Source organism: Theropithecus gelada, chromosome 7b, assembly GCF_003255815.1.
Source record: "Theropithecus gelada isolate Dixy chromosome 7b, Tgel_1.0, whole genome shotgun sequence".
Taxonomy (NCBI): domain Eukaryota; kingdom Metazoa; phylum Chordata; class Mammalia; order Primates; family Cercopithecidae; genus Theropithecus; species Theropithecus gelada.
In genome coordinates, this window is record NC_037675.1 from 74,046,474 (window position 1) to 74,073,900 (window position 27,427).

The following is a 27,427-nucleotide window of genomic DNA, read 5'->3' on the forward strand; positions in this document are numbered from 1 at the left end:
CCACTGGGGGCCAGCAATGCTCAAAGATCAAGACCTGGCCTGACATGCTCACCTGGTTCTGTCTGACTTAGAGGACCCATCAGATAAGAGGGCCCATCTTCACACACAAGGAAAGCCTACCCCAGGGGTTCCAGCTTACAGCTGCACCAACCGGCAGCTTGGGAGGCTACACAAACAGCACCTTTCAGGCGATGAAAACCTTAACCTCCCACCTATTCTAAGCACACACTAAATCTTGCATTTTTGTGCAAAACTTCTATTCTTGGCACAGGTGTGACAGCAACCTTAGATAGGTATACTAAGTCGGTTCACATAATCAGGCTTTCAATCAATCCATTTTGGCTATGGAGAGGGTGATGATGGTGATGGTGATGGTGACGGTGATGGTGATGGTGATGGGGGAGTGGGTGACAGCAACCCTGGGCTCAGAGAACGAACACTGGCACCAACCCTGGGCATTGTTCGCTTTCCAGGCCACCATCTGTCAGCCAAGCCAGTGGCAACTGCTGTTCTAGACCATGCGTGTAAATAAAACAACAAGGTTCAACAAAACTTGGCATGCAAGTAGGAAGAATTATCTCAGGAGTCCCTGCCGCATGATGGTGTGAAAGTGAACTCACGCAGGATGAGCTTGGTTGGTCAAGCAAATTTTACAGAGATGCTATAGAAGCATTGGAAACAGATTTTATTTAACAGAAACTTACACACACTTGGTACAAACCCTACATTATGCAAACCTTTATCACAATTCTACACAAGTTGTCACTTGTGGGAGTTGGTAGGAAAGCAGATTATTATGATAATTATTAGCATTTTGACAAGGGACATTTTCTACCAGAAAACGTCACAGAAAAGGGCCACAAAATGATACAGACACCCTCGGTGATCCCCTCCACCAACAGGACTGGCTTTGAACGGGAAACCTGAAAGGACTGGCAGGAAGTCCGTGCCCACCTGCCCTGCCCTTTCAGAGGCCGAAGAGATTCTCAGGCTCAGAACCATTTCAGTAACACTGTGACTCAAGGACCTCTGCTGACCAGAATACTCAGCCTTAGACTGTTCGTGTGTTATTGTGACTCTACTTACAAGGGAGGGAGATCCAAGAGCATGGCTGTGTGAAAGCCCAGTGCAGCGGGGAGCCTGCAGGTAGAACCCAGTGGTTCAGCCAGTCAGCCCTGCAACTTTGCTGGGCCCCAGACACAACGCCGAGATACATCCCACCGGCCAAAATGCCCACTTCCGCTAGCTCGGCCAGAAAGGGCCATGTCAGAACACTCGCCTTCTTCCTTGGCCCCAACCAGCAACAGAATTGAGGTTCTCATCCTTCAGGTCGACCTTCCTAGCCCTTAGGGACAGCTCTGGAAGCTCAGGCCCCAGAAGCCAGCTCAGCAAATGGTTCCCTTTGCTCATCTCTTCTAGGAGTTGTTAGGTGACTGAACTAATATCATCTCAGCTGATGTGTTTATTTTTGCTTTTTTTTTTTTTTTTTTTGCTACATTATTTTAAACAAAGCTCTCTGTGTTCGAATCTTTTGAACTTGAGGGGATATATTCCATCACTAGATGGAATTCCTTTCTGAGCTAGACCTCATCAGACATGATAACCAGGAGGCAGGCTGCTTCTGATATTCAGATAAAAGGGGCTTGCCTGGGGTGAGGGGGCAGTGAGGGTAGGGAAAACTGCTGATTTGTGGCTAAGTTATTTCAGTCAAGTCTTAACACACAATCATGTAACATCACCAACACTTTCAATAGACTTTTAAAGGAGGAAAAAAAAAAAAAACACTGATCACTCCTCACTTACCACATCCAACTCGCAGAAATAAAAATACCTAAAGCACATACATGAATGGCTTTTTTAAAAGCCTGAGAGAGCAGAGTTGATCTTTATTTTCTTATTAAAAATGTGGGGTGTTTTTCTTTAGAGTTAATATGCAGTCTTTTATTTTACATTAAGTACTCATGATTTCACGTCTTCACAAAATTGCGTTTAACTTTTGAAGTAGGAGGTACTTTAAACAAAAATACTGTGCAATGTCAGCACTTTTTTCCTTTTAAATATTGAAATAAATAAAATAGTTAACTCTTTTTTTCCATCAGTTTGTTTGTGTTCAGTTATTTCTACTGTAGAGCAATTCCAGGCTGACCTGGGTACTTTCTCACAGACAATCAAAGAAAATATAATGAAGAATTTTAAAAAGAAAAAAAAAATCTTCTTATTGCACAAACTGAGGCCATTCCCGAGGCTTCTGTGGGCTGAGCTGAGTTGCGCTGCAGGATTTTCCACTCCTGTGCTGGCTCCTGTGTTGTCTGAAACACACGCACAGGAGGGGTCTGGGTAAGGGAAGAGGAAGAAGAGGAGGAGGAGGAGGAGGTGCCAATCATCCTGGCTTCTTTTCACCTTCTTCGGAAATGGCTTGCTTGAAGGATGCTGGAGTCCCCAGGTCATAGTGTTGACTGCAGAGGGAAAGGCAATGAAAGATAAAACAAAAACAACAGCATGGAACAACTACCTAAAACAGAAAGATTAAAATTAAGGGGTGACAGAAATGAAATGAATTAAAAAAAAAAAAAAAAGAAGAAGAAAGAAAGACCACCAACTAATTGCCAAGTTAATGAGGCTAGGCCAGGTGCAACAAAAATCAGGGTAGTGTGTCCAGCGCCTTGAACTTCAGCAGCACGAGATCAGCCAGGAATGAGGCAGGTCGGTTGCTACTGGGCAAGAGGCAGAGAGAACACAGCTGGATTTTCCATTCCCAGGTGGTGTAGCAGGCAGAACTGGGTATCAGGAAAAAAAAATTCCCTTCCACTTGGAAACCAAACACACTGAATCTTTTCACAGTTAAAACACCCCAGAAAGGACCTTTATGATATCATCTCTCTCCCTGTTATCCAAGTAGAAATGAATAGTTCTATGGTATAGAACCAATGCAGCCACAGAAAACCCCATCAGATGCCTCATTTGGCCTAAGCCCAAAAGGACACTGCTTCCTTCACAAGCACACACGCTCAGCTCCAACCCTGCCCCAAGTGATTCAAGTGTGTCAGAATTACTCGGAGAGAGACCCCAACCAAGAGACCTGTTCCAGTCCTCCACTAGCCCAGTGATCTCTTTGTCAGCCTTGGAACCTGGTGGTGGTTCACACAAGGTGGGCCCTTTTGCCTGCATAGCCACGCATAGCTTTTGCTTCTAGCTGAAATGGAATCTGTCATTTTGGTCTTTGGAACGGAGTAGTTGACACAAAGGAGTGAGCAACAAAACCAAGTACTATCACATTTCACCCCGGAAGCAGTTTCTGAAGGCAGAGATGGGTGTCCCAACAGTGCCCAGATCACATTAAGCTGAGCCATGAGGGAGGGTGGAGAGGGAGAATGGGCCTAAATGGAAAATGCCCAAGCCAGCAGGGAAGAAAGTTCAAAAGCAAATAAGCAGCTCAGCCTCTTCCAAGTTGAAAGGTCTCTCCCCTGTCCCATCTCTCTTGGTACCCAAGGTATCACTCAATGGCCAGGTGCACAGGCCTGGATTAGATGCTCTTCCAAAGCTGAGACTCCCTCCATCCAACTTTCCTCCTTGACCAAGTCCTCCCTCCACACCTGTTCCTGTTCTCTGCATCTACCCCATCCCACCCCACTGTCTCCCTTTCTGATCTGCTTTGCTGGTGCACCCCACCCCCATTTCCCTCATGCTCTTTGCTGTTACCACCTGCCTCCAGCAACTTCCCTTAAGTGATCAAAGCCAGGTGACCTTCCCTGACCTTCCCTGGGACCTCCCACAAAATGCCTGCCGATTGTTCTCTCTGTGGGCATCTGTCATCATTTCACTCCCTGCCAGGAGTCTTTCTGTCCCTCTCCCATTGCCCTGACCCCTCTGGTCAGATGTTACCTGCCACTCTGTAGTGAGTCTATCTCATAAGCTTACCCCACGCCCTTTCAGTTTCCTCAGATTTCTGCCCCTGACCTCCCAACACACACATGCATGTATTTTTCTTTGCCCCACTTAAGCCACCTAGAAAATCATGGGTGAGTTCCCAACTTGGCAGTCCTAACTTCCATTTTCTCTTTTGTTTCCTCCGGTTAGGTCAACCATAGGCCATAAAAATGGAACAATGTGCAGCTGTGTTAGTCTCCTGCTCTCAATCCCCTGCAAGAAGGCATAGTTTTCTATCCCTCCACACATGGTCAACCCCTCCCCACCCCTATCCTGACATCCCCCTTGAATAGATGATCACCACCACCTCACCACCTCCCACCTACCCCCTCTGACTTAACCACCGGATGCTGTGTCCAGAGACTTCTCCAATCCTTCTGTCAACAATACTTATTAAGCATCCACTAGGTATAGAGTGAGATTTGGTAAGACTTCCACTAATTAGCTCAGAAACTGCTCAGTTCTTAATTTATTTCAACAAATAATTATGGCACATTGGTGTCAGGCACTGTCTGGAGGACATGAGTGATATCACCTTTGCCCTCAAGGAACATGCCATCTGTTTGAGAAGGACTGCAAGCAAACATGATGTGTTGTGATAAGCACAGGAGCAGCAGGAACAAAACGCTACGGAATGGTACTTAGGCGGGTTTTCAAATGGTGATTTTTGCCATTTTACATGGGTTAGGTTGTGATTCCCAGCTTTGCTTTTTGTTTGAATATTATCTCCATTTTCTCTGACAATAGACATTCTTGCCTACAGATTCAACAGCAATGGTAAGTCTGGCATTCTTTGTTGATCTAGATGGCTTCCTCCAAGAAAATCTTCTTGTCTACTGAGATCCATGGCAAAAATAATCACATACTACCCCATGACAGCTCTTACAGGATTTTAACTATTTGTGAATTTCTAGTCTGATCCACTAGGTCACAAAATAAATCCGATGGCCAGTAAATTCATTGCCCCGTGTTTAATTGTATCCTATCCTTCGCAGTGCTGATCAGTCACATACATACTGCTATTACTCAGTCCCTAGTTACCAAATGAACCAAGGTATATCTGAATGAAAATGTTATCGTCCAAGGTCTGTAAACAGACTAGCCTGAAATCTCAGCTGAAAGGCCAAATGTCTGAGTCACCAGTAACGGGGTAAATCAATCGCATACCTCCTGATGTAACACACTGAGAAGGATACAACATCATTTCTACAGTATTCTAGCCAAAATGCACAACTTCAGTTTAGTCATTAGAAAAACAGCATCCAAGCCTGAACTGAATGGCTTTCTGCAAAATGACTAGCCAGTATCGAAGTTGTGAAAAACAAGATTGTGGTACTAACTATTCCAGATTAAAGGACTTGTAAGAGGACATGGCAACCTTTGATCCCAGACTGGATCCTGGACCAGAAAAAGGACACAAGTGAGACAACTGGCAGAATTTGAATAAAGTCTGTAGGTTGCAGTATTGCATCGATGTTAATGTCCTGATTGTGGTCATTGTTCTGTGGTTATTAGAAGAATCTGGGTGAAGGACATATGGGAATTCTTGGTATAATCTTTGTAAGTTTTTTGTAAGTGTAAAATTATTTCAGAAGTAAATTTTTTAAAAAGCCATAGTTATAGGTTGAGTTCCAGTAGTTAGATACTTTGAAAACCTAATTGCCAATGTTTTTTATCTAATAATTCAGTTCTGACAGGAATCTTATATCACTCTCATTTATTTTGTAAACCAATCATGCAGAATGGCTTTTCCTATATTGTTATCTTGAATAGATGATCAGAAATCACTTTTATTAAACACCACGATATTATGTAATTCAATGTTTTTGTGTTAGAAGCAGTTGGGTTTGTGACCGGGGCCCAAAATGTTCACCCCCTGCCACCATCACCCCTGCTACCGCTGGCATCACAAAAACAGTGGCCATTTAGGAAGCTCAACTTTGGTTCTCCCGCAAAGTTCATGAGGACTTAGATATTGCTACCTCTCAGAAAGATTCTAATGTGTCATCATTTCATTTGGGGTCTGTGTTGTTTCAGTCTTTTTCTTTTACAGCATCAAATACCTCCTTATCATCCAATAAGTTCTTGAATAAAAGACCTATATGCACTTTATTGATTTCACTCAAGAAATCTTCCAAAGATGATCTTTGGGGAAGTCAGTATAGACTGAGGAAAGATTATTAGAAGATCCCTACATCATTGACTGAGCCTGAAACTTTAGACAAGTCATCAAACAGGATCAACACCCAGTTTCCTCATCAGTAAAAGAGGAATAAATAACATCTACCCTACCTCATAGAGTTAAGCATCATCATGAAATAATATGAGCTACATATTCTAATAGGGAAAGAAATGTCCATTTCCTCTCTAAGAAACTGAGGCAGAGATCCCTGTCAACAAATTCACACAGGGAGCTGAGCCCAGAGCCCAGAACTTGTCGTCCCCACTCTAGGCTTCCACACACCAGATCAAAGACACCTCACTCTGAAAATACACAACACAAGTCACTTCTCCTCCAAAGGCTGAGCAAAATCCCCTGAGGAAAAAATTCCTAACAGATGAGTCTGTTCCCATTTTAAGTACATGTTCAAGATCATATTCATCAGATGTAACAGGAAGCATATTGGGATAAAATTAATTAATTTTATTCCACCATGAAGTGAGAACCCCCAAACACCATTTAGTTCTCCCCCTGAGTAATGATCTTGCATTCCCTCCAGTGCTGTAGAAAGCAGTATCAGTCTGCAGCCCATCAGGTGCACAGAGAGATGCAGAGTAAGCAGGAACCCTTAAAGGGATGCTGTTGCTGTGAACATCACATTTTTTAAATAAATTCTTCTCTCCAAAATACCAGTAGCAAATTGGATTACTGTCTTTACAGTACCTTTAAAAAATTAAATGCATATTTCTAATTCCCAGGATTATAGTGATTATAGTGTCTGATCTTTACATAGCCTCTCGGTAACAGAAATAAAGGATTTGATTGTTCTAGGTAGGGAAAAAAATCAGCTAGACCGTAACAATTTTTTTTACATCAATAGTCCCCCTCCCCAGGGGATTAAAATGTTGTAACAAACTTAGAAAGTTCTATGTCTTTGGTTCCCCTCTCTTTGGCCTGAGATTCAGAAAACTCAGTGTGGTACTTTACTGAGCTGAGGGCTAAGGAAGCTGGTCAGATCGTTTTCATCTTGAAGACTCTAATTTCTTGTGTATTTTAAATTTTGAGTAGTGATACTTATTTAACAAAAGCAACAACAGAAAGGTGTGTTGACTGTTCACACAGCTCCTACAGTTCCTGAGATCACAAAAAAAGGTGATCTCTTTGTACATTGTCTAGAAATGATTAAGAAGGTAAGTTATCTACAATATTCCGCAGAGAATCTGAATCAGAATTCTCTTTTACAGGATCTAATTGCTTACTCTTCAGTTGTTGAAATTTCTTTTAATGGCATTACCTTTTAAAAGCTATATTCATTACAAATAACCTTTTCTTCCACTGGAATTGAGAAACAGCAAAGTATGTATATATGCCTGCATATATATTCCTTAATTATAGACTATGCAAGGGGCACTGCAGGCAATGATAGAGTATAGGCTCTACAATCAGGTTGCCAGGGATCAAAACCTGGCTCCTTCCTAGCTGTACATTTCTTAACCTTATTACTAACCTCAGTTTCTGCAAACTGGCGATTAATATAAACACCTATCTCATGGGAGTAGTCATGAGGATTAAGTGAAATATTCCAAGGAAAGCACCCAGAACAATGCCTCACACATAAATGTTGATGACTGCTATCTAGAGAAAGGGAGATAAAGATATCACATCCACCACTAAAGTGGTTGGAAGCCCAGGACAGCCAGCTTCCTCCTCCAACACCTTCTCTCTCAGAGCTTCCTCCCTTTGCCTTAAAACATTTCCCTCCAACACGATGCCCATTCCACTCCCTCAAACTTAACTCACTTAACCTCTCTGGGTCAACTTTTCTCAACTGAAAAGTGAAAGATTTGAACTTGATCATTTTAAAAGTCCCTTCCAGTTTTTAAGGGTAGAAATCCTGAGTCTGTTCAAAGACACTATAAGCAAGGTGAGACAAGATGCTCTGGCAATGCTAAGAAACCTTGCTATGCTTCTATCACCGCAAGTAAGAAAGGTGAGGATATCTACTACCTCCAAGAAGAGAAACTGAAGATCAAAGATCAAGCTATACTATTAAATATAAAATAGACAAGCAATACCCATTCTCAAATAAACATTCTCCTGGGGGTTTGCCTTGTTAGTTCTAAACAGTTAGTTTCTGTTAGACTCCAAGCTAGACTCTGAAATTAGGTAGCCTTTTATAATTTGCTTTAAATATATGGATTTAAAAAAAAAAAAAAAACACCTCAAGTGTAAAGGCAAATTGTCACTGAGAATTCTGGTCTATGAGCAACTAGACAGAATTCAAATGAGAGTGTATATTGGTTGAACATATATTTATTAACACAGAAGCTCACATTTTATCAATGAAAGCAAGTTGTAATCCCATGAATCCAATATCTGAGTCAAAGGTACAGAGTAAAGAGGTGGAAAATGATAGCAAGTGTAGGTTGTATCCCCTTAGCAGAGAGCTACTGGAACAAACTCTATTGTCTGATTGACACGTGTGAGCATGCAGAATATGACAACGTTGGAGGTTTATGCCATATTTCCTAGGAACAGGCCACATATAGATTAGACAGAACATCCCAAAAGTGGGTGGGGTTGTTACTTTCATGCCCTCAAAACTGAGAATAAACACGCAAGTGATCACATACACATCTCAAGCATGAGAAAAGTGGAAGCTCTTTCTGTCTCAGACTACCAGGAAAGCACAAAGGGTTCATTTCTGGGTTTCTTTGCTTGTCCTTGTGTTTTAGGTTGGTTTGTTATTTTAATGAGTGGTCTAATTCACGAGGATCTGCAGGGGCTGGACTGTCAAAGTAGATCTTCCCAGAGACACTGATAAGCAGTCTGTTAACCAGGCAGCTACTTGGGTCCCTCAACTCATGTCAAATGGTTCTGCTTGTGTTTCTGGAACCGTGCACTCCTGGAGGCCGGAGACCCTGGCCAACCTTAAAGGGAGTGCGGAATCTTCCAAACAGCCAAGTTGAGTTTTGTGCCTAATCAGGGATCTTCTTTAATTTGGACTCATCCCCTTGGTTGTGAAATTGGTACCCAGAGTGAGTAAGAAATACTACCTAGACATGCAGTGTTCTGTGGCCACACCTCCTTATTTCTAACCAAATCCAGCAGCCAACTTCAATCTCAATTCCCTGGACTCCACTTCCAGGTTTAGCCAAGGGAGGCAGAGTTAGCCAAGCACTTCCCTAGCCATTTTCTCTTGTAGTTGAAGCCAGAAGCCCGCCATTCTCCACACTGAGCCCCTCCCATAGTCCAAGCAAGACTCAGATCCCACACCTATGCTGGGGCCCACATGAGTTCACATGCACACGCGCGCCACAGAGGGCCAGGGGGAGATACTCCAGTAGCCACTCTTACACTAAGAAGGGGGTCCAAACCCAGGAAAACAAAAAAGCAAGCTGGGGGAAAAAGGAAAAAGAAAAAGAAAACTAAAAAATAGATATGATGGTTTTGCCCATATTGTAAGACAGGTTAGCCAAGACATACCTTTTGACTAGGACCTCGCAGCTGGTCGTTCTTGGGACTGTCAGTGAGGTGGGTGGCCTTCTCCATCGCCCCAGGGGCCTTGAGCAGTGTTGCTTTGGTTTATTTCAGGAAGTGCTATTGGAAACATAAAACAAAGCACCTGGCAGGCACTATAAAAAAAAAATTGAAGAAATACGGTAGCCTTGATCATCCAACGGGTATTGATATGTTTCTTAACAGGGGCAAGGGGAGGGGAAACACATGGTGGTGTCTCCTTCTGTCTTCCAGGAGCACGGCCTCGGCCTCGGTGGTGGAGTCACTGCTGAGCCCGTGACGTTCTGCTTATATTCCATCCCTGCATTTGGAAGTCGTTCTTTGCCAGGAGGAAAGTGAGGAAAAACCAGCAATAACAAAACAGCAGCTCTACTGACGGAGGAGGAGGAGCCCAGGAGGCGGCTGGTCAGGGCCCAGGTGTGGAGGGAGGCCAGGCATAGGCACCCCAACTTCTCTGGAACTACTGACATTTTCTCGCAAGCAGAGAGGAAGATGGAAAGGTCAGGGAGGAGAATGAGGGAGGGGTCTGCCGCCGGGAGCCGCAAACTCCATGGGGCACAGAAAGTGCCACCGTCTCCCATTGAGGAAGTTCTCCCCGCAGTGGCTTGCCCCTAAACAGGATATTGCTTCGATTTCTTTGATTTCCCTTCTCTCTCCCTCTCTCAAAAAAAGTCTGATTCTAATAATAGCTAGAATATATAAATAATAATGTTTTAATGTTATTGGTTCTCTGTTTCCGAACCCAAAGTTCCTCTTCTCTTCCTTTTGCCAATAAATATGAAAATTGAGGACATCAACTCTGCTCCTGTCAAAAAGACCCCCTCCCCTCAGAAAAGAGACAATCCGCCTAACTTCCTATTTCTATAGAAAATAAATAGCGCATCACGATGCCATCTCTCAGAAGAACGCTCATTCTGCTCTTTTGTTTTGTTTCAGTAGTTTGTGCTTCTGTTGTACACACCCAAAACAGAGGGGTCAGGGGAGGGATGGAGGGACACATGGGAGGTGAGGGGGAAAAAAGCAAGGATAGAGGGAAAATCTAAAGTTGTCTTTCATTAAAAAAAAAAATATATCAGAACCAGCACAATGACCAAAGTCAGAGGGGGATGGCTAATTGCCCAGAGAGTCTGTTCCGTGGGTTTAGCAACTGCCCTTTTTATCTGCTGTGGGCGAACCCCGGCCACTGCGGCGTCCTCGACAGGAGCGAGGCTCTTCCAAATCGTCCTCATCAAAGCCGTGGAAAGTTGACGTGTCACTTTCTGACGTGGAACCGAATAAGTCCTCCGTGGTACGTGCTGCGGCCGCTGCCTCCTTCTCCTTCCTGCCTTCTCCTCCCAAATGAGCTGACATGTATGATGAATATATCAGCACATGGGTTAAGCAACAGACAGCATTATTAATATTCTCATTACATTATTACAATGCTATTCTTAATAGCAAGATATTAAACCGTTTGCACACCAAAGGGATTAACCCGGTGCATCACCTGGTGACGGGGATTTGGGACAAAGCAAACATTTCCAGGGAAGAGGCTTCCCTGACTCCCCGAAAAGGCATCACCTCTACCATAGTACATATGTCCACAGCTTCCGACAGCAAAAGCTTCAACCATGATCTTTCTTCTGTTGTGCATACACACAGGCGCTTGCACGCTCACTCAACCCTGCCCCAGACAATGATTTTCCTTGGTGGTTTTTAAACCTGGTTGGGATTTCTTTGGTGTTTTCTGTTGGTGTTTCTTTGAACAATATTTGTCCTTCACTTTGACAGTCAGCTCTACAAAGGTATTACTGTCAGATAACCCATTCAAGGTGGTTAAGCCTCCATCCATTTCATTTTTATTTTTACCCGCTTCTAATCCCATTCTTTCAGAACCCTTTCAATTCTCCCCCTACACCATGTGGTTCATTTGTACTGAAAGCAAAAGGAAGTTGGAAAGTCTGATAAGTGGTAGGTGATAAAAGAGTTTATTTTCTTTAACTACCGGAAGAAATTTCTGTGATCTGCATCCACATACATGTGCATGCAAGTGTACCCCCCCCTTCACACACACACACACACACATACACACTCTCCAGTCACCAACCATGCCCAGGTATTGGTTACTCCAGAAAGTTCAGTTGTCAAATCTCACTCAGGGCACTACAAAGGTGAGAAATAGGAGTAGAAAAGTCCTAATAAATCAGAGCATCCTGAAATCTGTAAAACTCAGGTTTAAACTTTTTTGCATTCTAAATGAGCCCCAAGACTGCTCTTGTATAAGTGAATGATACATCCCTCATGGTGCCAATTTCAGGACTCTCACTTCCTCCCAGGAAACAGCAGTGGTAGGGTAGATGGGAGGGGGAAGGAAGCTCTTCCAAGCTCCATACTCTTCTCTGGAAGGACCGTAGGGAGGCTCCAGAGAAGTATTTGCCCACCTGCCTTAACAAGCACATCTCATCTCATGGGCCAATGACACCTGTTTCTTCCCATGGTATCAACTATTTCAGGAACATCAGAGGCAGACCTTGACTAAATGATCCACCAAAACCAATCCTTGGCAAATGCAATGAGAATACCTAGGTTGGTAGAAAATGACTCCCTGAGCCACATAGCAGACAGAACCTTGGGGGGGAAAGCTGAGAGAAGGTTGTGGAAAGAGGCTTTGCATAGAAAAAACAACTTCCCACTCCTGACATTCCATGGCTTGGATTCTAGCACCCTGTGTTTTGTAAGAAACGAAGGGGAGAAATTACAGCGGTTTGCAATGAGAATTCTGAAGCTGCCCCCTCTAACCCATCCAAACCTATAGCAGTCCATAACGTGTTGCTTAGAACACCACTCCAAGTGACCTTGCTTCTGGAAGTAGAGATTTCATCTGATTGCTTGCTTTTAAAAATCACCGCATTGAATTTCACCTTTTTTTTTAAAGTAACTTAAAAAAAAACAGACTCTGCTATCACAAGAGCCCTGTCTTCTATGCTAGCATCCATAGAGCAAAAAATGCAATGTTAGGTACCATGTTTGGACAGTAAATGAATTGACAGAATTGCACAAATGGACCGCCCTATCAGGGTCCTTGAGAGTTACAGTTGAGGGTTGTGTGCAGCAGAAACCACAGTCCCTTTAAAATTACTGATTTGCTACTCAAGCCAGCCTTAAGCCCTAAACAGCCCTCCCATCAAAATATAAAAGGGTTCAAGCTAAGCTTTGCAGACAGAGCAAGGAAAGAGCTGAGTCGCTACAGTCAACCATGATGGGGTCATGTCAGTTCTTCTCTGGGGACTGGGAGTGAAAAAGACACTGGATAGAAAGGTAGAAAGGAAAAATGACTCCTCACCGCTGGAACCAAGCATCCAACCAAACTGTTTCACCTACTCGTATCAGGGGCTGATGAGACTAAAACTGGGGTTGAAATTCCCTCCTCCCGGCCTCGCACTGTGGTCTAGTGATGACATAATACAATGTGAAAAGTAGGTAGTACCAACCAACCAGGGCCAGCCGAAAATAATGGTTTGGTCAGAACTAAAAAACAAAACAACCTCTTGAACATAACCTGAAGACCTGAATTCATTTTAAGCATGAAGGAACAAGACCAAAAGTCTCTTTCTGTTATTTTAGCCTTTGAACAGGTTAAAATATAAACATATACACCAAATCAACTGCAGATTAGCCCTAGGAATGCCCGTCCTTTTGCCTCATTGACCTACCAGGGTATCTTCTGTTCTGTTTTAGAAAATGAGATGAGGGGCCAATGAGGTGGTGTTTATGCAGTTAGCCAGGAGCCCGGGAATCTCTGACTCCCACAATTCAAGATGTGGTTGCTTTCCCCATACTCATGTTTCCACACCACACTCTTTGGGTTTGCCCTAGGCACTTCCACAGAACAAACACATCTTTCTGTTACATGTGCATCGTCCACTACGAGAAAGCACGTTGCCTTCTCTCCAGGTTTTTCCACCCTACCTTGCTGTGGTCCATAAAAACATGCACAAAGAAATATGCACCTCATAGAAAGGCCAGACACAAATCCAAAACTTCTCTTTGCCCTTTCCCCTGGATCCTAGGGCATAACTTTTGGTTCTTGAGACCCAAAGAAGAGAAATACGGAATGAGCTGAAAACCCCTCTCCACTCGAAAGCATCGCCACCATCGCTTCCCTCTCCAGTCTCCACCACCAACAGGATGGAAGAGGAATGCAAGAGGAGCATTCCTGGTCTACGGGCACCCGGTGTGGGAAGGGGCCGCACTCACCAGAGCGTCCACAATCTGCGCAGGACACCAGCTCTTCAGGCCGCCCGCTCTTCTTGTTCATGTTGGAGCCCCCCAAACAGAAGTCACAGTAGTTATTGGGAATGACTGTTCCATCCGGTCCTTTCTGGGCTGTGGGAACATTTAAAACATTCGATTTCAGGCTTATATGAGTTTCAACTGCCCTTTCTCCTCCTACAGTGTGGTAGAATCTGCTCCAGAAGGATTTATTATAACCAAGTTGGCAAATTGGGCTAGGCTTTCTTTTGGATCCTTTCTGGCTTAATGGTACTAATAATGTCTCGCAAGTCACCCAGAGATTAATTTTTAGAGTATTTCCCAGCTCTGTGTTGTTGTGGAAATCCCCCTGCTCCTCTGATTGCATCCTTAGATGATCAAACCATCCAGAAGGGGTACTGGTCAAGTGAACTACTCTCAGCCCTAAACAATCAGCCCTGTGGGCCCAGGCCCCAGGCATCAGATGGAAACCACACATTGTAGTGTGAGGAGAGGGAGAGGAAAGAGCCAGTGCCTGGACCGTGCCATTGGGAGGGGCGCTTTTGTTTAGGAGATATTCTTCCTGTCCCTGAAATGGAAAACAAAGAAGCGCTGATGGGTGGTCATTTCCAGGAAGAACACCAAAGATGCTCTTGGGGACTTGGACAAACATCCTGGTAGGGTATCAGTCTCCCTGAAGGGGAGTCTCATCTCCCTGAATTCCAGACCCATTGATCATGGAAAGTACCCAAGACCCCAAGTGCCTTAAAGTTTCTAGACCCAGGTTTCTAGGCACTTGGTTCAGCCACATGCTAGAGATGGATTAAATGGTGAGTTACTGAGCATGTCTTTAGTCTTAAGACCGTCACAAGAAACTGAACACACTAACTTCAAAACCCACTCCTGATGGAGGTCCTTAAACAAAGGCAAAGAGAAATCTTGGGACATGACCTTGAAAACAAAGCCTATGAGGAGAATAGCACCTGTCCTCAATCACCAAAATCATTCCATTTCCAGGGACTGCTTGAGAAGCCTTGAACAGGTTATTTGCATGGAGAGAAATGCCTCCCTTTCTCTCTGTTTCTCCCTCCCTATTGTGGGCAGTTCTTTGTCATATTCATACTCCCTGTTTGCAACTAAGAAGAAAAGTCTTTCTGTTTATGGGATCAGCCTTAATCATCTGAGTGTCTTCCTCCTCACCAGACCCAGTGTCTGCTGCTGCCTTTCATTATTCACTGGCTAACATTAATCAGGGTCCCATAGTGTACAAATCTGAAAAAGGAAGCAGAGATGTGAGCAGAAATACCATCCAGACAGTAAGTGATAAACGGATTCACCCACTTTAATGTGATTCCCTCTGGCCTCCACTTCCTCCATGCCTCTGCTTTGCCTCCAGGAATAGAAAACTTACCTGGGGAAGGCAGAAGACAAAAGCTAGAGGAATTTCATTATAGAGGGTTAATCCATTTATCAGTTGCTATTTGGATTGTTTAATTGGTTTCTAAGTCATTGATTTCCATCTTCAGGGAGGCAGACAATTCTCTGCAAGAAGTGTTAGCTGTTTGCGGGAGACAGAGGAGCTGGTCACGTTCTGGGGTCTGTTGAGTGTGGGCTTTTCTTCAACAGTCCCTGGATCTCAAACACATCTGCATGGCATACAGAATGGTTTTGCGAATAATCTCCAAAAAGCAGTACATCCACAAAAATTTTACTCTGCCTATAAAATTTTCATTGCACAAATCCAGAAGTACCAGAGTCCCTTTCTCCCTTCTCCCTCAATTGCCATCTTCGTCATTTTTAGAACTCTCCTAAGAAAATCCAAGCATCTCTATGAAGCAAATAAACTCAGGGTTTCCTCAACAAGAGATGGATGGAAAACTATCAAATGATGAACAGAAAGAAGAGATAGGGTATACTAAATTTAGGGGCTAAGGGTAAACCAAAGTTAAGTGTCATGATTGATATGAGCTAGATATAATATGTGGAGATGCCAGTCGTTACTTAGGTAGCTTCCTGCATGGAAGGCAATCCGAGAATCCCACATATATCATTCCATAAAAACTTGCAGGGGTCCTAGTCTCCTCAGCTATCTCTCTCCTATACTCTTAGGGACTTCCTATAATTTTCAATTTCCTCGCCATTCACAAGATCTTTAAGCAACTAAAGAATCTGATTTTCTCCAACACACTGTATCCCTTGCAATGTATGAGGATGAGGAAGTAAAATATGGAGTATAAAAGCTTTCAGATTAATTCTTGATATGGTTTGGCTGTGTCCCCACCCAAATCTCATCTTGAATTGCAGCTCCCATAATCCCCACACGTTATAGGAGAGACCCAGTGGGATATAATTGAATCATGGGGCCAGGTTTTTCCCTAGCTGCTCTTGTGATAGTGAATAAGTCTCCTGAGATCTGATAGTTTTAAAAAGGGCAGTTTCCCTACACACGCTTTCTTGCTTGCCACCATGTAAGTCGTGCCTTTGCTCTTCCTCTGCCTTCTGCCATGATTGTGAGGCCTCCCCAGCCAGGTGGAACTGTGAGTCCATTGAACCTCTTTCTCTTTATAAATTACCCAATCTTGGGTGTTTCTTTCTAGCAGTATGAAAATGGTGGAACTGTGAGTCCACTAAACCTCTTTCTCTTTATAAATTACCCAATCTCGGGTGTTTCTTCCTAGCAGTATGAAAATGGACTAATACAATTCTACACAGCATTCACTACCAACAGACCATTGGTAGAACACCCTATTGAATCAGGAACTCTAATACTACAAGAAATAAAAAATTCAGAAACGATCTAGTAGAGCTAAGCAGGCAGTGATGGAGGAATTGAGCCTTTGTAAAAAGACCAAAGGAAAAGAATTGAATTCATCTGAAGAAGGGAAGCTTCTGAGGAGATGGGAGTCAGAGCAGCATCCTGTTGGCCATACAGAGTTCCTGTCCAACGGGTGAGGGAGGTTCTAAAATCCCATGTATAGGCCCTGGTGTGTGCAGGAGTGACATGCCAGGCCAGCTGGGGTGCAGAGGTACATTTTTAGTCTGGCAATGGACCAGTATATAAGGTGATCATGCACAGCTCTGTTTTATTTTCAGAGAAATCATTTTCACTTCAGTTTCTACTCTCTTCTTACAACAGTGAGCTCAAAGCGTCCTTCCATTGTGGTCAGATGGTGTGGAATGGACTAATTGCTTATGCACCTGATTTTCTTCTACTTTTTGGTACTTGAGATTAGTTTCAAAGCAAGCGTTCTCCCATGGAGCTCTCCCAAACTTCAGCTAAAACATATCGGTCATGCCCTAGGGAGGGCATTGTTGATATCACCATTATGACCCTTGTTTATACACATGTCTGTGTGCCTCCTCTCCCTGTTTTACATTGTCATCTCTCTATATTAAATAGATCTACTCCTTCAGGTTGGAGACCAGGTCTAACTCGTTGTTGGAACCCCTACAATCTTTAGGATGAGTGACTTAGAGAGGGATGGCAGGGATGTTAGTGGGTGGCACAGTGATGCCCTGGGACCACCGGATATCATTCACTGCCCCTGGTTTATTTCCCTGCCAGAGGAGACCTGGTCCCTGTGTGCATGAAATGGTCTGTCACCTGGTCTCATGGCCAGCTCCCAGAGTACACAGAAGTCGGTAGCCAATGGCCCTGCATCACTGGAAGAATAACACTGTACCCATCCTGTGGGAGGTGAGACATCATTCTGTGCCAAACACACAAGACATAGAAGACAATGATTCATTGTCTCTTGAGAAGAGGACACCAGGTCATGCCTATCCACTCAGCCTCCCTTTTGTTCAACTGCATAGTGAGAAGAAAAGGAAGCAGACATTTATCACACCACAAAACTGTGGCAAATCTTTTGCTGGATGCTTTATATATGTTATTTCATTGATTCTTGCAAAAACTTTGTGCAATAGGGATTTTTTTTGACAGATACAGTAACTGAAATCCAAAGAGATTAAAGCACTGGCTCCAAGCCTCGGTTGGGCTCTTCAAAGGCAGGATTCACCCCCAGTTTGTCTGTGTCCCCAGAGATTGTGCCTCTAATCACACTTCTCTGCCTCCTGGGAAGTCCAGAGGTAAATATTTTCCAGCTACACCTTGCATATAAAATATTTCATAAATCTCTTTTAGAGTCAACCTGATTCACCCAATATGATATTTACGAAGCCCAAAGCGATAAAAATTATTGAGACTGGCCTGATAAAAGTGGAAATTCCCTTTGAACTTAAATTTAATGTCCCTACTACAGTAATCCATCCTGGGTGATCCTGTTTATTGTCATCTACTCTATGAAAACACTTCTCTGGAGAATTCCAGAGGCTCATGAAGGAATTTTTTTAAGTAAATCTCACATCATGGCTAGGTTGGCCTATGGCCTGACCCAGCCATGAGCAATTTCCTGGTACCGTATATGAGATCATTATAAAAAGGATTTTACTATAAATAGGAAGCTCGCCCAGACCTTGCAAGTGGGATTTAAATAGAGATTTTGCTTCTGCTTATGGGAAATTGAGTCCCGCTTTGCAGAATAAGATGACGGGCAGGGCAAAGACCTGAGTGGTATCTCTATGGCAGTGTCTGCGATGATGGATGTGGTTTTCTGTTGATTAATGTTCACGGACTGAAATCATATCAGAGATACAAGTAAGTTGCTGAGAAAATAAAGTGAGCCTTGAGAGTTTAGAAATCTACCTGAGGGAGATAACTCTAAAAAGCTCAAAGGAAAAAAAAATGGAAATCAGGAACAAAGTTCATGAAGAAAGTAGAAAAAAAAATAACAGAAGGCAGGGAAGAGCATTCAGATAAATCAAAGCAAGAAAAAGGAAAAGCAAAGCTTCACACAGTCCCACCACCACGCTCAGGGAAGGGAGAGCAGGCATTCTGGAAAGGTATTAGTGCACGCTACAGGATTTTTGAGTTAAATCAGGTTTTACGTCTATGGCAAACAAGGCCCCAGATCTTCCATAAAACTACCACCCAGGCAGCGCCGGCTCTCCCCTCCCAGTCGGATCTCCGCTGTGATGTGCCTGCCACTCACAGAAAGAATGAGTGGCAGGGACAAACCGGCCATCGGCAACAGCCACTCGTCTGGGTTCTGCTGAGACCAGAGCTGCGTCCCAAGCATCCTAGGGAATAGGAAGCAGGCCAGAAGTTCAGGCTCCTCCTTGGCACGTGCACAAAAGCACGGCCTCACATCCTGAGCAGACGCTCTGACCGCCTGCCAGGGCCTGGTGTGCACAAACGCGTGGCCACGCTCAGTGCCTACCACCCACCACCCAGCCCCAGCCCCAGCCCCAGCCCCAGCTGAGCAGCTCTATTTCTGGAGCCTGCTAGCCTGGAAGGTTGGGGTGCACAGCCCTTGGGGAATTCGGGGGCAGTGAGCAGAGCCCTCTGGGAAGAGAGGCGCCTCTTCTAGCCCCTCTCATCTGTTCCCCCCGCCACCCTCCACAGGCTGACAGTTCCCGTGTCCCTCTACAGGTCTGACATGTTTCCATGGCAACTGGAATCCTGGGCTCCGGCAGCCTCCGCTCTTGCCACCTGTTATGACTTCATCTCTCAAGTGTAAAGCATGCTAGCCCCGTGCCACTTGGCTGTGCAGAGCGCATCTTCAGAGGACGACGGAGGGAAGGAAAGGGGAGAGGAAAGGAGGAAAGCAGAGAAGCAGCCCAGGCTGGCCAGGCAGGAAGCGCTGGCCAGGCCAGTCCAGAGGAGGAAGCTTGGGGGCCGGAAACGGGAGGGTGGGGAGCAAGGGTGGACCCCGACGTGCCTTTCTTGCAGAATCAGGAGCAGGCCTCAGCTGGAGGCCACCGCCACAGCCTGCTACCTCTGCCCAGCCTTTAATGAGGGCTGCGGGAGGAGGGGGAGGTGGGCTGGGGAGAGAAGGCGGCTGCAAGGAGCTCCGGCAGGCCCAGCGTGGAGCAGAGTCAGGAGAGGGTTAAAAGTGGCGTGATAGAGACTGTGAGGAAGGCTGGACCAGAGGGCAAAGGGAGCATCAAAGCCGGGATAAATGGCCTTAATTCTCATGCTCCCGCTCGCTGGTCGTGTTTACTCATATAAATTATCCCCCAGGCCTGACACCTTTTTTCATTGCTTCCCTAGAACTGATGGAAAAATAAATCCCACAGATCCCAGGAATAAAAAGTGTGGGGCTTTCATTCAGGCTGGTTCTCCTTGGCCAGCTAATAGAAACTCAGGCCCTGTCCCAGGGCTCCAGGAGGAAGACAAAGGAAGCCTTCCTCCCAAATGTGGAGCAGCAGGGGGCCTGGAAGCCTGGCGGGAAAGCAGACAGCAGGGCCCACTCCCCACAGGACCCTCCCAACCGTCAGAGCCCTTGACGACAGAGAACTCGCTCTCCCCAAAGGCCATCTTGCCAGCAGCCCTGAGGACACCGTGAATATCTGGGAAAGTAAAGGGGGCCGTGCGGGAGCGGGAGTGGATGCAGAAGGCGCTGAGGCCCCGGGCTGCTGTCATGAGTACTCACATTTATGGATGGGGCTGATAAACTGTCACACTTTGCACCGTCAAGGACAAGATGAGACAAGATGAGCTGGAATGGCAGCACGTGCCACAGGAGAGCTGGGAAAGCAGGTGGCTAACAACTAAAGCCATGGCCAGAGGGCGGGCTTCTCTGGAGAGGCCTCTGCGCACAGGGAAGGGCCCCTAGGCCCTTTGACTGCATTGCTGATCTAGAAGCAAGAGAACACGCTAGGTGATGTCCTGAGGTCCCTTTCAGGCCTATTATTCGAGCATTAAAATCAGATGAAAGAAGAGACAGAAAAGCCAAGTTTTCCACACCCAGAGGAACCCAGCCTTTCATCACTGCTTTGTACTCATGTAAATGCCTCTTTTCCTATTAGCCATATGCTACCTGAGGGCAGGAGCCGTGTCCTTCCCCTCTGTATCCCTGGCCCGCAGTGAGTGACACAAAGCCGACAATCAATGTTGAGTGAAAGGATGGACAAATCATCACAGAGACTTTTTGAGAAAAAGAAAATCTGTCAGGCAAAGGGAAGTTAATGATTAGGAATTGAGTAGACAGAGAGTCCCCTGAGCACAGAGTGACCATCGTAAGTCCCTCTCACATCGGGGCACAGAAGAAGTGGGAAGGAGAAATATTGGGGGCCCTGGAGAGAAGAAAGCTGTGGTGTGGAGAGCCATTGCATGTGCCTCCCCCAGGAATCCTCTTTCTTACGCATTTCTTAGTCAACCAGAATGGAAGGCATGAAGAATCCCCAGGCTCAGCTGGCCCCAGAGTCTTGAGTCTCATTCTGTCTCTCACCAGGGACTCAGCAGCAGCCAGTGAGAACAGAGGCCCCGTCTTGCTGTCTGTTTTGGTGACTGTAGAAATAGTGTAAATATTTCAAAATGTGGAGTCAACCCTCCACCCTTCCTATGCCTGCCTCTTTTTCTCCATCTTTATCCAACGCTTACACCTTTAGATACAAACCTGGTGAATATTTACTCCTAACAACTGTGCCATAAAAGCAGAACACATACCCACTCACACTGATGTCTCCATCTTGATGGATGTATTTGGTGAGAGTTGTAATTTGCGGTTTGCCGAAAGGCTGCAACAATTTGCCAGGAGTGTGTGCACCATGTCACCAGCTCTGGGTCTAGATGGTCACACGGCCCCCGAGGAAAGTCCTTTGTGCTCCAGTTTTAGGTGGACAACCCTGGGTCTGCCATTAATGCTTCAGAATAGTAAGAAAAAAAACAAGTAAAGCTTCGGAATGGGTTGGGTATGGTGGCTCACGCCTGTAATCCCAGCACTTTGGGAGGCCGAGGCAGGTGGATCATGAGGTCAGGAGTTCGAGACCAGCCTGGCCAACATGGCGAAACCTCATCTCTACTAAAAATACAAAAATCAGCCAGGTGTGGTGGCGGGCGCCTATAATCCCAGCTACTCGGGAGGGTGAGGCAGGAGAATTGCTTGAACCTAGGAGATGGAGGTTGCAGTGAGCCAAGATTGTGCCATTGCACTCCAGCCTGGGCAACAAGAGCAAGACTCTGTCTCAAAAAAAAGAAAAAGCTTAGGAATGTTAGTGTTGATGTTGATGACACTGAGATGAATATCTTATTACATGACACATAATGAGATATTTCGGTTTTCCAGTGTTTGGTGATATGGGTCAGTTCATGGCCTGGTGTGGCAACTTGTGATTGCTACCAAATGAGTTTACTGAAGGAGAAAACATTAATTTGAGAGCATCTATATCAACCAGACTCTGAACAAAGTGATGTCACTCCCCTTAATGAATTCCAGGACATCTTGGTGTGTTAGAGCTGGATGAGTTTTGTCTGTTTAAGTTGTCAGGATATTATTATTGACATAATTAGGATCCAACAAGCCCCTTGTTTTGCTTTGCCCAGCCCTGCCCTCTCAACCCTCCTCACTAGCACCACTGAACTCCGTCTGCAAGCGGACCAGCATTTTCTTTGTTCTTCAGACCGAAAGCCATATTTAAGAAAAGGAAAAGCATGAGCCTTCTGCTTTAGACCTGAGGATTTGGAAGGAATCAAGAGACCACAGAGCCTTGGGGCAGCACAGCCTGAGAATGGAGGCACAGGCAGGGGCACACCCCAAAGGCAGGCCGGGAAGTCGGTGCTGAGAGTCAGAGACGTCTGCCCTACATGAGATGGAGCATTAGGAAAAGAGCAAAAACCAAGGCTACCCCTTCAATGTGACAGTACAGCCTGACTCCTGGCCGGTTACCTGGCTCAGTGCATCCAAAAGAAAAAAGGAATTAAAAGGAAGTTGACTGACTGAACATCAGTCTTGGAAAGTTAGATTTCTGTAAGGTAATGGTTTACCTGGGAACTTGTCAAAAATGCAAATTCCTGGTCAGGCACGGTGGCTCATGCCTGTAATCCTAGAATTTTGGGAGGCCAAGGCAGGTGGATCACTTGAGGTCAGGAGTTCGAGACCAGCGTGGCTAACATGGCAAAACCCCGCCTCTACTAAAAATACAAAAATTAGCCGGGCATGGTGGTGCACACCTGTAATCCCAGCTACTTGGGAGGCTGAGGCAAGAGAATCACTTGAACCCAGGAGGTGGAGGTTGCAGTGAGCTGAGGTCATACCACTGCACTCCAGCCTGGGTGACAAAGCAAGACTCCATCTCAAAAAAAAAAAAAAAAAAAAAAAGCCAATTCCAGGGCCTGAATTGCTGAATCAGAAACTCTAGGGGTAGGATGCAGTGGGCTGTGTTTTAACAAATGCTCCAGGTGATTCTGATGCAGCCTCAAGCTTGAGAAACATGGCTCTAATGCGGCGTGACAGTCATGTCACCTGGAAGTCATTTACTTAATCTTCATCATAACCTACGAGATAGATGCCATTAATGATCTGATTTTACATAGTGATCCATGAGGCATATGGAGGCTATGCAGCTCAGCTAAGATCACATGTTAGTCAGTGACTCACTTGGCTCTGAACCCAAGCAACCACACACCTGAGGGGAGGTGAGTTGGAGAGGTAGGCACGCAGGGCCTCACAGGCTAGGGCTTCCCAGATTTTGCTGTGCAAATCATTTGGGGATGTCATTAACATTCAGGTTGGAATTCATAGATCCAGGGTACAGCCTGAGATTCTACATGTCTTAAAAGCCCCCCCCGGTAGGGTGGCCACGCATTCAGGTTTGACTGAGACAGAGGGTTATAGGACATGGGGCTTTCAGTGCTGTTTTTAATATATATATATATATACACACACACACACATATTTTTTTTTAGAAACAAGATTTCACTCTGTCTCCCAGGCTGGAGTGCAGTGGCACAATCACGGCTCACTGCAGCCTCAACCTCCTGGCTTCAAGCAACCCTCTCACCTCAGCCTCCTGAGCAGCCAGGATTACAGGCATGTACCACCACACCCGGCTAAGTTTTGTATTTTTAGTAGAGATGGGGTTTCACCATGTTGGCCAGGCTGGTCTCGAACTCCTGACCTCAAGTGATCTGCTCACCTCAGCATCCCAAACTGCTGGGATTACAGGTATGAGCCACAGCCTGCTTTAGAGGCTGAGAGACCGATAAAAAAAAAGTTGTAACGACCCAGGCAGAAGCCACGGGTGGCCAGAAGATAGAGAGTGGGAGACAATGTAGGGTCTATTTTGGAAGACTGAAGGAAAACCAAGAGGCAAGGATGAATCCTAATATTTCACTTCAGGTTCAAGTTTTTTTTAAAGAGCAAGTTTAGAGGAAAAAAAATGAGAGCCAGGAAAGACAGTGAGACATAGAACAAGAGAGAAAGACTCAGGAAAATTATTGAATAGGATGATCTGTGATTTTTTTTTTTTTTTCTGTAGAAAAAAACCTCATTTACCAATTAAAGTATGACCTAGGATTTGTAATGCAGGGGTAGGGTCTATAAAACATCCCAAACAGCCAAAGTTAGTAAAGAGTTTTGAAGAGTAAATGTGCCTGCTATGGACTGAGGTGTGTCCCTCATCCCCAAAATTCATATGTCAGAGCCCTAACCCCCAAAGGGATGATATTTGGAAAAGGGTCTTTGGGAGGTAATTAGGTTTAGTGGGGTCATGAGGGTGGGGTCCTTGTAATGAGATTAGTGCCCTTATTAGACACCAAAGAGCTTGTCTCTCTCTCTGTCTCCACCTGTATACACTAAAGAAAGGCCATGTGAGGACACAATGAGAAGGCAGCTATCTGCAATCCAAGGAGAGAGCCCTCACCATACTCTGACCGTACCAGAACCTTGATCTTGGACTTCCAGTCTCCAGAACTGTGAGAAATACATTCCTGTTGTTTAAGTCACCCAGTCGATGGAATTTTGTTAAGACAGTGCCTGTTAACATGTTCATCTCTTTTGAAAAGCCACCATGCAACATGATGCATTAGACAACTGGTCTTGAGGCAAAAATTAAGGGGCATCAGTAGGACCATGACAAAGATCCAAGCCTTGGGACTGGGGCCCATCACTCAGGGTTCCAAAGTCTTGACATAACTGAATGGTATCCAACTCAAGCCCATTCACATCTCAGCTTCCCACCTTGCTGCCTGTTACTCAACCTCTCTGAGCCTCAGTTTCCTTGTCTGTAAAATGAGAATAGTAACATGTCCCTAATGGACTTGTGATCATAACATGAGGTGATGTTTGTAAAATGCCTGACACCTAGCAGTTGTTCCATCATCTCTTTCCCTCTTTCCTCTTCTACATGCAAGATAATTTTATTTCTAACAAGGCAGGAAAAAATCAAAGACTTAAATAAGTGAACTCTCCCAGTAAGTGGTACATGACTCGTGAATTCACATTCATCGACTCTGACCATGGATACATGACTTGGTCTTTGTGTGCCTTGCTGTCCTCTGGAGGATATAGCACCTGCCTTGTAGGGTTATTGTGAGGAATGAATGAGATACATGTGGCATGCTTAGCACCATGTCTGACACACTCAGGGAATGCAAGCAAGTACCATTGCCACTGTTGCTGTTCAGTATGTGGGTCTCTTCAATCCTGCACATTTCTAGGTAATTAGGCCCAAAATGCAAGAGAGAGGTTCAGAGACAGCCAGGAGACACGTGGAGGCCCAATCCTAGGGCAATGGCATGGCAAATAAAAGGGTGCCACACTTGTCTAGATTGTCCTCCACAGCTTTCTCTGGCCGGGTTTTATGCCTCTGTCTCATTTCCACAATTGCACTAGAAGTTCTCCCAGGGCTGAGACCACATTATCCCTTTCTGGAGGCCCAGTTCCACTTCTCCCAACAACTGGGTGCATGTACAGTAAGTGCTTAATAAATATTTGTATTGAGCCTGTTTAGAAGGATCTGTGTCTCATATCTAAGATTTAGCCAAGGATATGCCAAGGCCAGGTCAGGCTCTGATAGTTATTGCTGATGCCAATGACACCCCACAGGCAGTTAGCTTCACAGTGGTGGCAAAGTCCCATCACATGGACTCAGACAGAGCCATGACTCAGATGAACCATCTGTGGTCACAGATATGCCTGTGGGCCCAAATGGGACAGAGACGGGACATTAGTGCTCACAGGCATGGTGCCAAACACTCACATTATCTCATTTAAGACTCACAGCAACCCCATGAAGTCAGGAGGATTATTACCCCCGTTTTATAGATGAGGCAACTAAGAAGCAGAAGTGTAGGTAAGTGACCCACATTTGCACCATTGGAAGATGGCAGAGTGCCAGGGTCACCATTCACACCCTGGACTGACCAACTCCACAGCCATTCCCTTAGCCATAGGGTCAAGGATGTAGATGAACTTTGAGGCTAGAAAATGAGCCCCAAGTATCCCTGCAACGACCAGAGCAACTTAATGGATTCTTTGCTATATAATCTAAAAACTGTCTAGTTAAATAATAATTTCTCTAAAGAACACCTGTTGCTAGTTTCCCAATTTGCTCTTTGAGAAGGAAGAAGCAGCCCAATTTCCCAGAAAGAGCTCTGTATCTAAACTTTCCTGTCTCCCCTAATAACAAAGGCTGGATTTCCAGTGTCAAGTTGAGGTAAGTAGTTGGCTGTGTGGGCTTTATGGCTTTTCAGTCACCTTTCAGAGTAATCTAAAATTTCTAAGCTTGTTTCCAAAGTAATTTTCACTCTGCCTCTTAAAGATTTTGGCTGCCCCCAGGCCATATGTTAGAGGACAAGAGATGTCAGAAGACTAACATCTGTTAGATCTTTCCCAACAGTGTGGCAATGACATCATATGCTTCTTTTAGATAATTTGCACATTATCAGACTAATTTTCAGATTATCTAATCAGCAGACATTACCCTTAATCAACATGGTTCTCCCCTTTCAGCTCTGCAGAGTACAATATGCCCTCCAAAGGCATGCTAGAGCTGGGGCTTTTTTTTCTCTCAACAGAGATGAAAAGCCTAACTTTGCACCAGGTACACCATCCTTGCTCAAAAGGCTGAGATCTCCAGGAACCTAGGACAACCCAACTTCAATTCCACAGACTTGAAAAATAAGCTTGAAATAAATTTTATGGACTCTTTTTTTTTTTAATTTCCCTCTTAGGAGCTCTGAGTATGCTATAGAGAGTATATTATATTTACTTATGCTTTTCAATAAAAGAGACACAACATATAACAATAAGACTCCAAACAGATGTTTTTACAAGTTATTTGTTCTTGCCTTCTAGTAATTGCTACCCTGGCTTCCCACTGTCTATAGGATAAAGACTACACAGAGGAGCATAGAAGACGCTTCCCATCGTGGCCCCTGACTACATTTCCATCTTTCCTCCGCATCCCCTCAATCCAACATTACTATCAGACCCAATGACTTCCAATGGTCTGAATGTGCCATGCTATTTCATACCTGCCTGCCTTCACGTACAGTTCTCTCTACCTGGGAAGCCCTCTCCCTCCTAAGAAATTCTTTCTCACTCTCCAAGAGCTAACTTGAATGTCACCTCTTCAGTGAAGCCTTTGCAAACCCCCTAAAGCAGTGGTCCTAAAGCTTTAGTGTACACCAGAATGCCCTGGAGAGCTTTGCAAAACCCAGACTGCTGGCCTCCATCCTTGGAGTCTGTTTCAGGACATCCAGTAGAACCTGAGAATCTACATTTTCAACAGGGTCCCAAGTGATGC

The 27,427-nt window shown here is 44.9% G+C and overlaps 1 protein-coding gene across 1 annotated transcript in view; it reads right to left on the reverse strand.

Annotated features, from left to right (window-relative positions):
• Nucleotides 1–27,427, reverse strand: part of DPF3 (double PHD fingers 3) — a 275,892-nt gene that overhangs the window by 41,382 nt on the left and 207,083 nt on the right. Inside the window, exon 8 of the mRNA XM_025392879.1 lies at nucleotides 13,844–13,972. Coding sequence (XP_025248664.1) covers nucleotides 13,844–13,972 — 129 coding nt within the window. The remainder of the gene's footprint in view (nucleotides 1–13,843; nucleotides 13,973–27,427) is intronic.